The sequence below is a fragment of the Pan paniscus genome, chromosome 5, assembly GCF_029289425.2.
Source record: "Pan paniscus chromosome 5, NHGRI_mPanPan1-v2.0_pri, whole genome shotgun sequence".
Taxonomy (NCBI): Eukaryota; Metazoa; Chordata; class Mammalia; order Primates; family Hominidae; genus Pan; species Pan paniscus.
Window position 1 is genome coordinate 25,267,291 of NC_073254.2, and position 14,741 is coordinate 25,282,031.

Below are 14,741 nucleotides of genomic sequence, written 5' to 3' on the forward strand. Positions count from 1 at the left end.
TCGCTCACCGTGACTTAGAATGCGTAACCATCTGGGAATGCGGTCCAGTAGGTTTCAGCCTTATTTTACCCAGCTCCTATTTAAGATGGAGTTGCTCTGGTTCACACGCCTCTGACACCTCAGCCTCCCAAAGTGCTGGGACCACAGGCATGGGCCACTGCACTTCTTTCTTTTTTTTTTTTTTTTTTTTTTTGAGACAGGGTCTCACTCTGTTGCCCAGGCTGGAGTGCAGTGCTGCAACCTCGGCTCACTGCAACCTCCACCTCCCAGGTTCAAACAATTTTCCTGCCTCAGCCTACTGTGTAGCAGAGACTACAGGCGCGTGCCATCACACCCGGCTAATTTTTGTATCTTTAGTAGAGATGGGGTTTCACCACGTTGGACAGGCTGGTCTTGAACTCCTGACCTCAGGTGATCCGCCCGCCTCGGCCTCCCAAAGTGCTGGGATTACAGGTGTGAGCCACCACGCCTGGCCAGATTCTGCATTTCTAACAAGCTTCCAGGTGCTGCTGATGCCCCTACTCTTAAGAGCCACACTCAAAAAGCAAGGCTTTGTGCCCACTCCTGCCAGATATTTCTGCGCCTCAGGATTCTTTGCAAAAAGAGTAGAATTCAACTTGTTCTGTTTGCCCTTCTTTCCCCTTCTGCTTTTAAAAATGTAATGTTTTAATGCACAAACATGCATATCTAAGCACATAAGTGTTTGACACCTGTCATCAAACAGAAAGTATTGAAGTTGAGGTTTGGAATTTCAGTAACACGAGGTTAGTAGGTGTTATGTGTTCATTTTATAAAGACAGCAGGTAATTAATTATAAATGTCACGATCTTATCTCTGCAATAATGGAATCTGTTTCTGAGTAAGACTCAGTTTGGGATTATCAGTATTAAAGAGAATGAAAAAGGAAGAAAAATGTCTTGTGCTTTCAAAAATAGTCATTTCAACATTAAATGACTTTTTGTCATGGGAATGTATTCTTCATACTTTTATGATGTAGTTATTTAATAGACATTGGCTCATAATAACACGTCAGCTAAGCACACAAATGTCGGTAAATAAGCCAGATTCTCTCTTTGCTTTCCAGACTCTCCTTCCCCATCCCACAGCTTCACCAGACAAGTTTTACTCCAAATTCTTTTAAAATGTGTGTTAAGAACAAAAGAAGGTAGCTTCCTTTTAGATAGGCAAGCATCAAAATAATTGTAAAGTATTAAAATGCAAGTTAAAGAAATAGAAATATTGCTTAATAGTGTTTTTCTTGAATACTTGAATACTTTTATTAAATAAATTCAAGTTTAGGTAGCAAGAAGAAAAGACTCTTGTCTTATAGAGAGCCCTTAGGATTTAAGACTCATGCTGTTTACAGGAAAAGCTGTAACAAAATTTAATTTTAGTTAGGAAACCTGGTTACAAATCAGATCATCATATAATTATCATATGACATCAGGGCAAAAGAACAGACCTTTTTTCTTCTGATCTTCTGAAAATGCACATTTTTATTAATATTTTTAAAAGCCTAATTCAATTAAATTTCTTCAAAATATTGGTCTTGTCCAATTTTTTCTTTATTAAAAACTATTAAAAATATTCATTGTCTTAAGTAGCTTTTTTCTTCTTTTATTTTAGGAATGATCCCTCTCTTGTCACCCAGGCTGGAATACAGTAGTACTCAAACTCACTGCAGCCTTTAGCTCCTAGGCTCAAGCAATCCTCCCACTTCAGCCTCCCCAGTAGCTGGGACTACAAGAGTGCACCACCATGCTTGGCTAATTTAAAAAAAAAAAATTGTGGAGATGGTGTCTTTCTGTGTTGCCTAGGCTGGAGTGCAGATGTGCAATCATTGTTCACTGCAGTCTCAAACTCCTGGGCTCAAGTGATCCTCATGCCTCAGCCTCCTGAGTAGCTGGGACCACAGGTGGGAGCCACAACGCCCGCCTAATTTTTAAAAAAAATTTTAGTAGAGATAGGGTCTCACTATGTTGCCCAGGCTGGTCTCAGACTCCAGACCTCAAGCAATCCTCCCACCTCGGCCTCCCAAAGCACTAGGATTACAGGTATGAGCCACTGTACACAGCCCTTGAGTCGTTCTTTTTCTCATTAGCATGTGTATTAGCTTTTTACCTGGCACTGCAACAAATTACCACAAATTCAGCAGCTTCAACAACATAAATATATTGTCTTACAATTCTGTAGGACAAAAGCCTGACCAGGCTGAAATCCAGGCATTGGCTGGGTCAGGTTCCTGTCTGTAGGCTCCGAATACAATCCATTTCCTTGCCTTTTCTAGCTTCTAGAGGCCACTCACATTCCTGGCTGGTGGCTTCTTCCCCCATCTTCAAACAGCAAAGGCAGAGTCAGAGTGGAGCCTTCTCACATCGTGTCACTCTGTCCAGCTCTTCTGTTTCCCTCTTCCAATGTTGAGGACCCTTGTGATTACATTTGGCTCACCCAGATAATTCAGGATAACCTCCCTATTTTAAGGTCAGCTGATCAGCAACTTTAGTCTCCCTTTGCTGTGTAAAATAACATATTCTCAGGTTCCAGGGATTAGGATGTAGGCATCTTTGTCTGTTCTGCATGTGTGTGTTTGAGGGGGTGGGTGGAGGCCATTATTCTGTCTACCACAATATATCTTATCAGTAATTAAAAAGAATCTTCTAAGAGAGGACTATTGAAATTTGGGTACAGATAGCATTTGCACAGTGCCATTGCATCAAAATTCAGATTGCATTACTCACTGGTGGAAAATGCTGTAACTCTAAAGCAAAGTATTTCTCTTTTAGTTGCATTTATGTTGACTCCCATGTTTTCCTTTTCTTTTTTTAATTTATTTATTTATTTATTTATTTTTTTATTTTTATTTTTTTTTTTGAGACAGGGGCCTGCTCTGTGACCCAGGCTGGAGTACCGTGGCACAATCATGGCTCATTGCAGCCTTGACCTTCCTAGGCTCACATGATCCTCCCACCTCAGCCTCCTAAGTAGATGGGACTACAAGCACGTGCCACTGCACTCAGCTAATTTTTTATTTTTTGTAGAGACAGGGTTTCATTAGGTTGCCCAGGGATCTTCTTACCTCGGCCTCCTAAAGTGCTGGGATTACAGGCATGAACCACTATGTCTGGCAACTTCTTCTCTAGTAATGATTTATATATTATAATCTTGGAGTCTAACTATGATTAAATAGACCCTTCAATCTCTATGACCTATTCAAAATTTATTTCATAGACAGGGTTATTGAAAAACACTTAGCACAGTGTTTCTCAAATGGGGTGATTTTGCTCACCCACAGGACATTTGGCAATATCTGCAGACATTTTTGGTTGTCACAGTTGAGGAGAGGGTGCTATTGGCATCTATTGGGTAGAGGCCAAAGATGCTGCTAAACATCTTACAAAACACAGGACAGCCCCCACAACAAAGAATCATCCAGCCCAAAGTGTCAATCGCGCTGAAGTGGAGAAACCCTGGCTTAGCAAGATGCCAACTTACAGCACCCCACCCCTCAACCGAATTAGGTATTAGTAAATGGATCAGAATTGTATTAGTATATTGATTTGTATATTGATTGAATTAGATGTTATACTAATTAGATGATGAGTCAACAACTAAAATTCTGATCAAAAGATCAACTGGAGGAAACAGAAGATGGGTAGATCAGTACATACCAATCTGTGTGAAATGTGAAAGGTAATAAACTGAAAGAAAGTAAGCCTGACTTAGAGGCTTAATTGATGAAATTGATGCCCTTCTCTCATGATTCTCATCTCTACGCTTCTTCTTTATCAACATTGCAGGTGTTCCTGGCTCTATGCCAAATGCATCCTGGACTGGAAACCTCAGAGCTATAAAGTGGAGTGACATGGAAGACAGACACGGAGGCTGCCACGGTGAGGCTCTCGTTCCATGCTTCTAGGCCACTGCCTGTTGGTGTTAGCAGGAAGGTAGCTGTGGAATCCAGGGTTCTCATGGAGAGAGAATTGCTGCTATATTTAGACCAATCTGTTAGTTATTGGAGAAGCCAGAGGCTTCAAGACACAGTCCTTCAAAAATAAGTTTAAACGTCTCATTGATGTTCTCCAACTTATAATTACCTAGGGAGATGGAAAAATGGGTTCAAATCATGGTGGCATGTTTTTCTCCCTGCTAGTTTTCAGCTTTCTTTCTTTCTTTAGAGGCAGGGTTTCACTCTGTCATTCAAGCTGGAGTGCAGTGGCATGAATGCAGCTCACTGCAGCCTCAACATCCTGGGTTCAGGCCTCACACCTCAGCCTCCCAAGAAGCTGGGACCACAGGCGTGCACCACCACACCTGGCTAATTTTTTTTTTTTCTTGTAGACTCAGCTTTCTTCTTGTTTATTCCTCTTGCTGTGCCTTCTGGGAGTCCAGCTGTTCAGAGGCGAAAGCCATCAGGAGGAGAAGTGATGTCATGTTGGCACCGCAGAGAAAGCTGGGCCCCCAACCCTCAGGCCAGTCCCTGCTCCCCCTACAGGCAGCCTTCCCAGTGGTTTGGAGAGCTGTCGGGGTTTGCACAGCTCTGGCATGATGGATGGCAGGTTACACTAGCAAGAAGGGTTCCCCTCCAAATGGAAAAGAACTAGAAATACTAAGTCATTTCCATTTCTATAGAATTTTATGAAGGAGAGTTTTTATCAGTCCTGGCACACACTGCATTCAGAATATTGCCCAGCATACACTGGGCATGAGTATTAGTTTGCTAGGGCTGCCATAACAAAGTGGCACAGACTGGGTGCTTAACAGAAATTTATTTAGTTCTAGAGGCTGGAAGTCCAAGATCCAGGTATCAGCAGGGCTGGTTTATTAAGGCCTCTCTGCTTGGCTTGTAGATAGCATTTTCTCCCTGTGTTCTCACATGGTCTTCCCTCTGTGTGTGTCTGTGTCCTAATCGCCTCTTCTTCTAAGGAGACCAGTCATATTGGATTACGGCCCACCCTAAAGGTCTCATTTTAATTTAATTACCTCTTTAAAGACCCTGTCTCCACTCTGAGACACTCAGTGTTAGGATTCAACATATGAATTTAGAGAGACAAACAATTCAGTCCATAATATGCAATAAATATTTATTTAGTAAGTGATTGTTTGAACAAATGAATCAATGAATGAATGACAATATGGTGGTTTGGCCTTTTCTCTCTATGACAACAAGACTTTGCCTCTACTCATCAGTCCATCTTTTTTTTTTTTTTTTTTGAGATGGATTCTCACTCTATCACCAGGCTGGAGAGCAGTGGCGCCATCTCAGCTCACTGCTGCAACCTCCACCACCCAGGTTCAAGTGATTCTTCTGCCTCAGCCTCCCAAGTAGCTGGGATAACAGGTGCATGTCACCATGCTCAGCTAATTTTTGTATTTTTAGTAGAGACGGGGCTTCACCATGTTGGCCAGGATGGTGTCAGTCTCTCGACCTCATGATCTGCCCCCCTTGGTCTCCCAAAGTGCTGGGATTACAGGCGTGAGCCACTGCGCCCGGCCCCATCTTACCTGCACCTAAATGTTAAATGTTTCAGGTGAAAATCTCCAAGTTGCTCCATCTCTACAACTCTCCATTACACCAACCTCTTTCTCATGTGTGTCTTGATGGTCTCATCCCACTGTGGACAGCAACGTTTTCATGCAACTGTAAAGAAATTTTGGTCCATTCTGAAGCATGTTAATATATTTACTTTAATCAGCCCATATTTTCTCCAGGGGACAGTGCATGCCACCTGCCTACATTATTATTTTTTTTTTGAGATGGAGTTTCACTCTTGTCACCCAGGCTGGAGTACAAGTGGCACAATCTTGGCTCACTGGAACCTCCGTCTCCCGGGTTCAAGTGATTCTCATGCCTCAGCCTCCTGAGTAGCTGAGATTACAGGCACCCACCACCACACCCAGCTAATTTTTGTATTTTTAGTAGAGACGGGGTTTCACCATGTTGGCCAGACTGGTCTCAAACTCCTGACCTCATGATCCACCTGCCTCGGCCTCCCAAAGTGCTGGGATTACAGGCATGAGCCACCGCACCCGGCCTGTACTACCTTCATCAGCCCTCTTAGCACTTAGAATGATCTTCAGCTTGGAGTGCCCATCTCTGATTACAGTGTCTTTGTCACCTCTACTAGTTTCCTTCACCTACTCACATCCTACTTATTTTACTGTCTTTCTTCCCAGAGCAGAAGCTCCAAGACAGCTAGGATTTTTGACCAGTTTGTTCACTGTTGCATGTCCACACCTAAACCATGTTGTTTTTGGTTTGAATTGGGATTTCCAGAGGTTCAACATTTCAAGCTTTTTCCTTCTATGAGCTTCCTTCTGAGGACTCCCCGTCTAACCCGTGTATTGTAAGCCACTACAAGATGTCCTCACCAACATTTTTGGTCCTTTTGCCATTTTGACCCTACAAGGCTGATTCCTAACCCTAATCATTACCACCATCTGCCTTTTTTGCCATTTGTACTTCCCTAGGCAGAGTATTGGTGGGGAGTGTTGCGGAACTCTCTTAAGACACACCCACCATTGGGTCCTGTCATCTAACTTCAGCTAGGCCTCCTGGCTACCTACTTATCCTTTTGTTTACCTCATTATTTTCCTAGTGCCCTTCCTAAGGGACACCTTTTCAGCTTTCCTGCTCACCTTTAAGCTCCCAAGGTGTATTAGTCCGTTTTCACACTGCTGATAAAGACATACCCAAGACTGGGTAATTTATAAAGAAAAAGAAGTTTAATGGACTCACAGTTCCACGTGACTGGGGAGGCCTCACAATCCTGGCAGAAGGCAAAAGGCACATCTTACATGGTGGCAGGAAAAACAGAATGAGAGCCAAGCAAAAGAGGAAACCCCTTATAAAACCATCAGATCTCGTGAGACTTACTCACTACCACAAGAACAATCATGGGGGAAACTGCCCCCCATGATTCAACTATCTCCCACTGCATCCCTCCCACAACACATGGGAATTATGAGAGCTGCAATTCAAGATGAGATTTGGGTGGGGACACAGCCAAACCATATCACAAGGTTATGCTAAAACAGCCTTTCTATTCTCAAAAGCGACCATTTCAACTTGAAAAAGAACATTCAAGATATGTGATCAAAATTCATCATCTAGTCCCTTGTCATGTCATCCTGCCCCACCATCTTAGAGCTGTGTGGACACCTTCTTTCATTGTTCCCTCCTGTTTCAAGAGGACAAGTCACCCATCCTCCTAACAAAAGCCGCCAGCTATGGTTTCAGCTATCTGTGGGCCCCCTCTCTCAGACCCTTGCCTTTTTGCATTCTCAGCCTCTCCCTTTCTGCTGCCTCTTTTCCTTTTCTCTGAAAGCCTGTACTCATTGCCCCTATCTTGAAGACATCGAGTTGTCTATGAACCTTCTGCTTTCTCCAGGCCGAAATATTCTTTCCTTGTTCACTTCCATTTCTTTAAGCGTGTGCTTAAGGCCTGTGTTTTTGGTTCTCGCCGCCTGGTCATTCTTTCACTTCCTACAATTCTGGCTTCTTTCCCCAATGACTTCTACTCTCTATTATGCTTCTTCCCAGCCCACTGAATTAATCACCATGTTCTATCTGTCCTTCTGTACTAGTGTCTTCAACATCCTCCCTTTCCCACTCATCACAGACATTAACTTTGAACAAGCTCTCCAGTTTGTGTTATTACTGCAGCCTCTTGGTTTCTAATGTACCTTGCAAAACACTTCAAAATTAATCTTGCTAAAATGAGTTTCATCACTTGATTCTTCTCTTCAAAAATCTTTAAGGACTGTCCATACTTGTGAGACACAAGGCCCAACCCTTCAGTCTGTGAAGTCAGTCAACCAGCAATTGTCCTGTGTGCCCAGAAGAATCTCTGGAAAATGGTTGCAACTTCCTACCATTCTTGTTTCTAACCTATTCCCAACAAAACCCCCTCTCCCAGCAGGAAGTCCCCACCCCAAAAGCTATTGAGGTTAAAAAAAAAAAATTCAATATTGACGTGTTACATCACTGAGGTTTATCACACATCTAGGCAGAGGTACAAAGTAGGCACTTGGATAGACCAGAGCTCAGGAAAAAGACTTACTCAACGCAACCCATAAAGATCTCTCCCACCTGTACCACTGTAGGACTTCTCATCTGTAACTCTCATTTAGTAATACAGTTGGCCCTCCTTATCCACGGGGGGATACATTTCAAGACCCCCAGTGGATGCCTGAAACCACAGACAGTACCGAACTCTAAATATACTTTGTTTTTCCCTGTACATGCATATCTATGATAAAGTTTAATTTTTGAAGTAGGCATAGTAAGAGGTTAACAATAATAACTAATTATAAAATAGAACAATTATAACAATATGCTGTAATAAAAGTTATGTGAATAAAAGTTCTGTGAATAAAAAAGTTATGTGTAATAAAAGATATATGCTCTCTTTCTTTCTCAAAATATCTTAATATTTTTGGATCGTGGTTGACTTCGGGTAGCTGAAACCTCAGAAAGCAAAACTGCAGATAAGGGGGGATTACTGTACATGAATGACCTTGTAACACCTATTATGTTACTAACACAATTTTCATATTAATTTTGATATAATATACACAATAATTAACATAATTAAAATATTAACACCTGTTATTTTATGCCTTGTATGATTTAACTCTCATTTTTTTCAAATAACATATTTGTACCTCTTGTTCTTCTAAATAGAGTTCCAGTTCTTTGTGGGCTGAGACTGCACAATCATATTTCATTTGAATCCTGTAGCATTGGCACAGTTGTAGTTAGTTGGAGAGTACTTCTAGTATTCTGTAAGTTCATCACCCTTTTGAAAGCAAGCATGTTTTGACTGTTTCTTGTTCTTTCTTTTGCAGGCCACTATGTACATGGTATTTGTATCTATGGAAACGGAGACTTAAAGTGGTTGGTTAATTCACCAAGCCTGTTTGCTAACAAGTTTGAGCTTAATACCTACCCCCTTACTGTGGAATGCCTAGAACTGAGGCATCGCGAAAGAACCCTCAATCAGAGTGAAACTGCGATACAACCCAGCTGGTATTTTTGAGCTATTCATGAGCTACTCATGACTGAAGAGAAACTGCAGCTGGGAAGAGGAGCCTGTTTTTGTGAGAGACTTTTGCCTTCGTAATGTTAACGGTTTCAGGACCACGTTTACAGCTTCAGGACCTGGCTACATAATTATACTTAAAATATCCACTGGACACTGTGAAATACACTAACAGGATGGCTGGGTAGAGCAATCTGGACACTTTGGCCAATTTTAGTCTTGCTGTTTCTTGATGCTCACCTCTATATTAGTTTATTGTTAGGATCAATGATAAATTTAAATGACCTCAGATCTTTGCACCAGATACTCATCATATACAAATGTTTTAGTAAAAAAGAGAATTGTAGATAATACTGTCTAGGAAAATAAGAATTAGGTTTCTTTGAAGAAGGAATCTTTTATAACACTTTAACAGTCACCACTGTGCTCAACCAGACAGATACTGAAACAGCTTTCTGGGTAATTCACCAATTTCCTTTAAAACATAACCTACCTGAATGGAGAATAGATCTTGTTTCTGAGTTTCAACACTAGCATTTTTGGCTTACTCATGGACAAAGTTCTGTATATAGTATAAAGTCATTAACAAGAAACAGGATATGCTTTAAGACAGAATTCACTGTCTGTTGCTTCAGTAAAAGGACCTCGGGGAATAAAACATTTCTCTCTTATATGCCAGAATGTAGGCTGGTCCCTATGTCATGTCTTCCATTAAGAACACTAAAAAGTCCTTGCAAGAATGGAGATATGCATTCAAGAGAGGTGCTATCACATAGATCTAGTCTGAAGTCTGGAACACTTTCCTCTTCTATGACCCTTCTCTCCCCAGTATTATCTTACTTGCAAAATAGAGACCAAATTCTATCCTGTGAGGCTTTTAATTGCACCATAGTATGCTCTGAGTAGCTTTACACTGCCTGGTACTGATAGTAGTGGCTCGATTTTTAAGAGCCTTCAGTTGTAGATGAACATCTCTGTTATTTATCCCTCATTCATCCATCCGTTCATTCATTCAGCCTTCATTCAATCAACATCTCTTGAGTGTCTATTATGTACAGGACATGTACTGAGACAAAAAGGAAACATAAGAGCTTTTTCACTCTAAAAATCTTGGCAATAATGTCAACACCAGAAAGCCTCCTCTGGAGAATCTTACAGAGTGATTGTAGTTTAATACAGGAACACACAGGGCTGTGTAGCATGATACCAGGCCCAGGAGATCAGTAATTACAAATTAAGGGTTAAATCAGAGATTATTCAACAGAGAGGGAGAAAGGAGGAGACAGAGGGAGGACCTGTTGTGTTCCAGCCATTCTGGTATTCCTTTATGTATCTAATTTCATTCAAACCTCACAACAGTCTTGTGAGGCCCTTATATAATTACTCCCATTTTGCAGATGAAGTAACTGAGGCTTAGAAAGGTTAATAGCACCGGGGAACAATTTCTCTGGGTGAGGATTGGGACTCTGTTGCTGGTCTTCTCAGTTCATTTCCTGAGGTGGATTTACTGAGAGAAGGTGAAATAAAGCCATATTTAGTATACCAGAGAAGGTAGATTTTAAGAATGGTCTCAGTGTTAATAACGAGAAAAAGTCCTGTCAGCTCAGAAAAAATGTGAAGTCTACTTTAGTATTCCTGTAATACTAAACCGTTGAGTTTCTAAATATTTATTTATTCTAACAAAAAGCAATTACTACAATGGATGACACATTTAATGAATGCAATTTTATTTTTTTTCTGTAACTGTGCTTGTTGAATGTCAATCATATTTAAAGGGAATCACTTTGAAGTAAAACCTTTTTTCTTGCTACTGAAAAAAAAATGGAGTTGTTTTGGGTGGTAAAGGGTTAAGGAATAGGGACAGCTGGTCACACAAGGAACTCTTGAAGGCCACATGTGAAAACCTGTCACTTGCACAGAGGCCAGTCCCACTAAGGTGACCAGAGTGGGCTCCAAGCACAAACTGCCATTGCTATAGATGGGACTGTGTCCCCCCAAAATTCATGTGTTGGAGCCTTAACCCTCAATGTGATGGTATTTGAGATGGGGCCTTTGGTAAGGGAAGTTTAGATGAGGTCACGAGGGTAGGACCCTCATGATGGGATGAGTCCCCTTACAAGACCTCTGGCTTGGGCCGGGCGTGGTGGCTCATGCCTGTAATCCCAACACTTTGGGAGGCCAAGGCAGGTAGATCACTTGATGCCAGGAGTTCCAGACCAGGCTGGCCAACATGGTGAAACCCCATCTCTACTGAAAAATATAAAAATTAGCTGGGCTTTGTGGCATGTGCCTGTAATCCCAGCTATTTGGCAGGCTGAGGCATGAGAATCGCTTGAACCCAGGAGGTGGAGGTTACAGTGAGCTGAGAGCGCCCCACTGCACTCCAGCCTGGGTGACAGAGCGAGACTTTGTCTCAAAACAAAATAGGTGAGGGGATAGCAAATGCACTCAGGGTCAGCAGTGGAGTTTAAAAATTGTCTCTTTTCAACTTATTTAAATGACAGCACCTGAGAAGAGGAAACGTTTTACACTGGATGTTTCTCATGTAGAACAAGAAATCTTTCTGGAATTGATGTTTACATGTCTGTTGTTGGTCATCTCTCCTGTGTCTTAAATACTTTAATGTTGGAAGAGCATAGTGTTTGGGCTAGTGGGTTTCTGACAGCCCATGGGAATGCCCTGAAACTACTGTGTCTGATGTTTGTTTTCGATGAGGTTCCATGTTTTGTTTTCTTGGGAATAAATTAATATATTGTTTTCCACTTTGGGGATACTGTGTATTTTTATATGATAATTGGTTAAAAATCCACTAAACGATATGTCTAACAAGGCAATTCTCCTGGTATTAAACAAAATTTACATTCATTCGTACATACATGCATACCTGTCTAAGAAACATCCATCCACTGAAAAATCATTAACTTTCCCATTGTGGGGTGTTGGAGAGAGTAACTGGGAGTGATAGAGAGAAGAGGGCGCAATAGAAGATCAGTGTCATTTGAATTGGGTATAACTTTTTTTTTTTTTTTTTTGGTAAGAGTACAAGTATTTTTAAAATTTGAGACAGGAATAAGTTAACTTATTATTTACCTGCCTTTATTATTCATTTAAAAAAATCAAGATATACATTAGGAAAAAGTTTTATGTTAATATTACCATAATTACTGATCAAGTGCCAATGTTTTTGAGCAGCATTTCAATTGTAAGTTTGATCAATATTGCCTCTAACAGACACATGGAAAATGATCAATACTAAAAAAAAAAAAAAATCATTTAAAGGACATCTTATCCATCATATTTTTCAAATAAAAATATTTTAAAGCTAAAGCGAAAAACATTTTAAACTATAATAAATACATACATGCTCATAAACATGGAAATAATGAAGAATATAGAATAAAAAGTGCACTACTTTCTCCAGACATAATCACTTATTTGCTTTTTTTGGTTTTTGTTTTTCTGAGACAGAGTCTCACTCTGTTAACCAGGCTGGAGCGCAGTGGCACAGTCATGGCTCACTGCAACCTCAACCTCCTGGGCTCAGGTGATCCTCCCACCTCAGCCTCCCAAGTAGCTGGAACCACAGGCATGTTCCACCACACATGGCTAATTTTTGTATTTTTTGTAGAGACAGGATTTTGCCATGTTATCCTGCCTGGCCTCAAACTCCTGGGCTCAAGCGATCCACCTGCCTCAGCCTCCCAAAGTGCTGGACTACAGGCTTGAGCTACCACACCTGGTCAAGTGCTTTCTCAGTGTACTGATTGATATAATCTATAGCAGTGCTGTCCAGTAGAATTTCTGCAATGATAATGTGCTACATCTGCACTGCCCAATATAATTGCCACTCACATAAGCTAATGAGCTCTTGAAATGCAGCTAGTATGACTGGGAAATATTCTTTAACATTTTATTTAGCTTTAATTTTTTTTTTTTTTTTTTTTTTTGAGATGGAGGGACTCATCCAGGCTGGAGTGCAATGGCACAATCTCGGCTCACTGCAACCTCCACCTTCCAGTTCAAGTGATTTTCCTGCCTCAGTCTCCTGAGTAGCTGGGACTACAGGTGCATGCCACCACGCCCAGCTAATTTTTGTGTTTTTAGTAGAGGGGATTTTGCCATGTTGGCCAGGCTGGTCTCGAACTCCTGATCTCAGGTGATCTGCCTGCCTCAGCCTCCCAAAGTGCTGGGATTACAGGTGTGAGCCACCGTGCCTGGCCAGCTTTAATTAATTTAAATAGCCACATATGACTAGTGGCTACCATTGGACAGCACAGTTATAGAGGCAAACATCAGTTATATGTATGTGCTTGTATATACAGTGTATATACAGTGGGCATACTAAAAACACATAGATATACTGGCATATTTGAATTGATTATATAAATAAATAATATATCTTTACAACTTGCTGTTTTAGTTAGAACTTTTTTTCTTTTTCTTTTTTTTTTTTTTTAAGAGAGACTAAGTCTTGCTCTGTCACCCACGATGGAGTGCAGTGGCATGATCATGGCTCACTTCAGCCTCAAACTCCTGGGTGCAAGTGATCCTTGCATATCAGCCTCCCAAGTGTGTACCACCATGCCCGGCTAATTTTTTATTAATTTTTGTAGAGATGGGAGTCTCACGATATTTTCCAGGCTGGTCTCAAACTCCTGGCCTCCAGTGATCCTCCCACCTTGGACTCCTAAAGTGCTGGGATTATAGGCGTGCACCTGCCCATAATGCAATTTTAAATAGTAGCAGTGGTAGCAGCTTTCCTTGTGTTGTTTCCAACATTAAAAAGCACGTTGAATTACTGTTGTTGGAAATTTGATATAGCTTTTTAGTAGATACCTTTTATTGAGTTAAGAATTACAATAGCGGAAAATAAATATAAGTGTTATGATTCTGATTTTTTAAATCCCAGTTGCAATCTCTTTTTTGTTGGCTTATATAATTATGCATGACAATGTGTTGTTGTTTTTAATTTTTTTCCCCACATATTAATTCAAAAGATAAGAAAAAAGGTTTCTACCCCTGCTTTTTTTTTTTTTTTTTGAACACCTAGACTTGAGTACAGTGGCGTATGCCAAGCAAGAGATTGGAGCAGGGATCCATTTAAACAGAGAGCTACACAGTTGGAGTTTGGGAACACAAATGCCTGAGCTGGAAGGTGTCTATTATAACTCCTCCCTCTACTGGGTGGGTTGGTTTAGGGATTCAGGGGTCAAGCCAATTGGAAAACACATAAGTGGACAACCTCTGAGGGCTGACTTCTGACCTTGGAACAAGAATGTCTTAGGAGGAGGACATGGGCAAAGCTGACTCTGCTCACCTTTCCATGAGGAACACCTACAAGCTCTGAAAGTGGTGAGAATCCACAGTGGCCGAATGGAAGGTCAACCTCGACAATCCTGTTTGAGCCCGGGAAGCCTAACCTACATCTTGGGAAGGATCTATAGGAGACGGGCTGGCAGAACAATCCAAAAGGGTTCCTGACAAAGAAATACAGGACTCAGAAACTGACATTCAACATCAAGTATCAGACTGCAGAAATAAGCCCAGGGCATAATGTGATGGAGGACTCAAGATATTAGGAGAAATCATTGAAAAAGTTAACGCCAGGTTAGTTAAAGTGAATTATTTCAAGTTCAGGCCATTGGCTGCAACCTCCACCTCCTGGTTTCAAGTGATTCTCCTGCCTCAGCCTCCCAAGTA

General features: G+C 41.2%; 1 protein-coding gene across 3 annotated transcripts in view; it reads left to right on the forward strand.

The window, feature by feature from the left end:
• Positions 1-11,803, forward strand: part of GCNT2 (glucosaminyl (N-acetyl) transferase 2 (I blood group)) — a 105,402-nt gene extending 93,599 nt beyond the window's left edge. For all 3 annotated transcript variants that reach the window (XM_008952884.4, XM_003827543.7, XM_003827542.7), the window contains exons 2-3: positions 3,798-3,890; positions 8,848-11,803. In XM_008952884.4, the coding sequence (XP_008951132.3) occupies positions 3,798-3,890; positions 8,848-9,038 (284 nt within the window). In that variant the 3' untranslated portion in view covers positions 9,039-11,803. The remainder of the gene's footprint in view (positions 1-3,797; positions 3,891-8,847) is intronic.
• Positions 11,804-14,741: the final 2,938 nt, after the last annotated feature.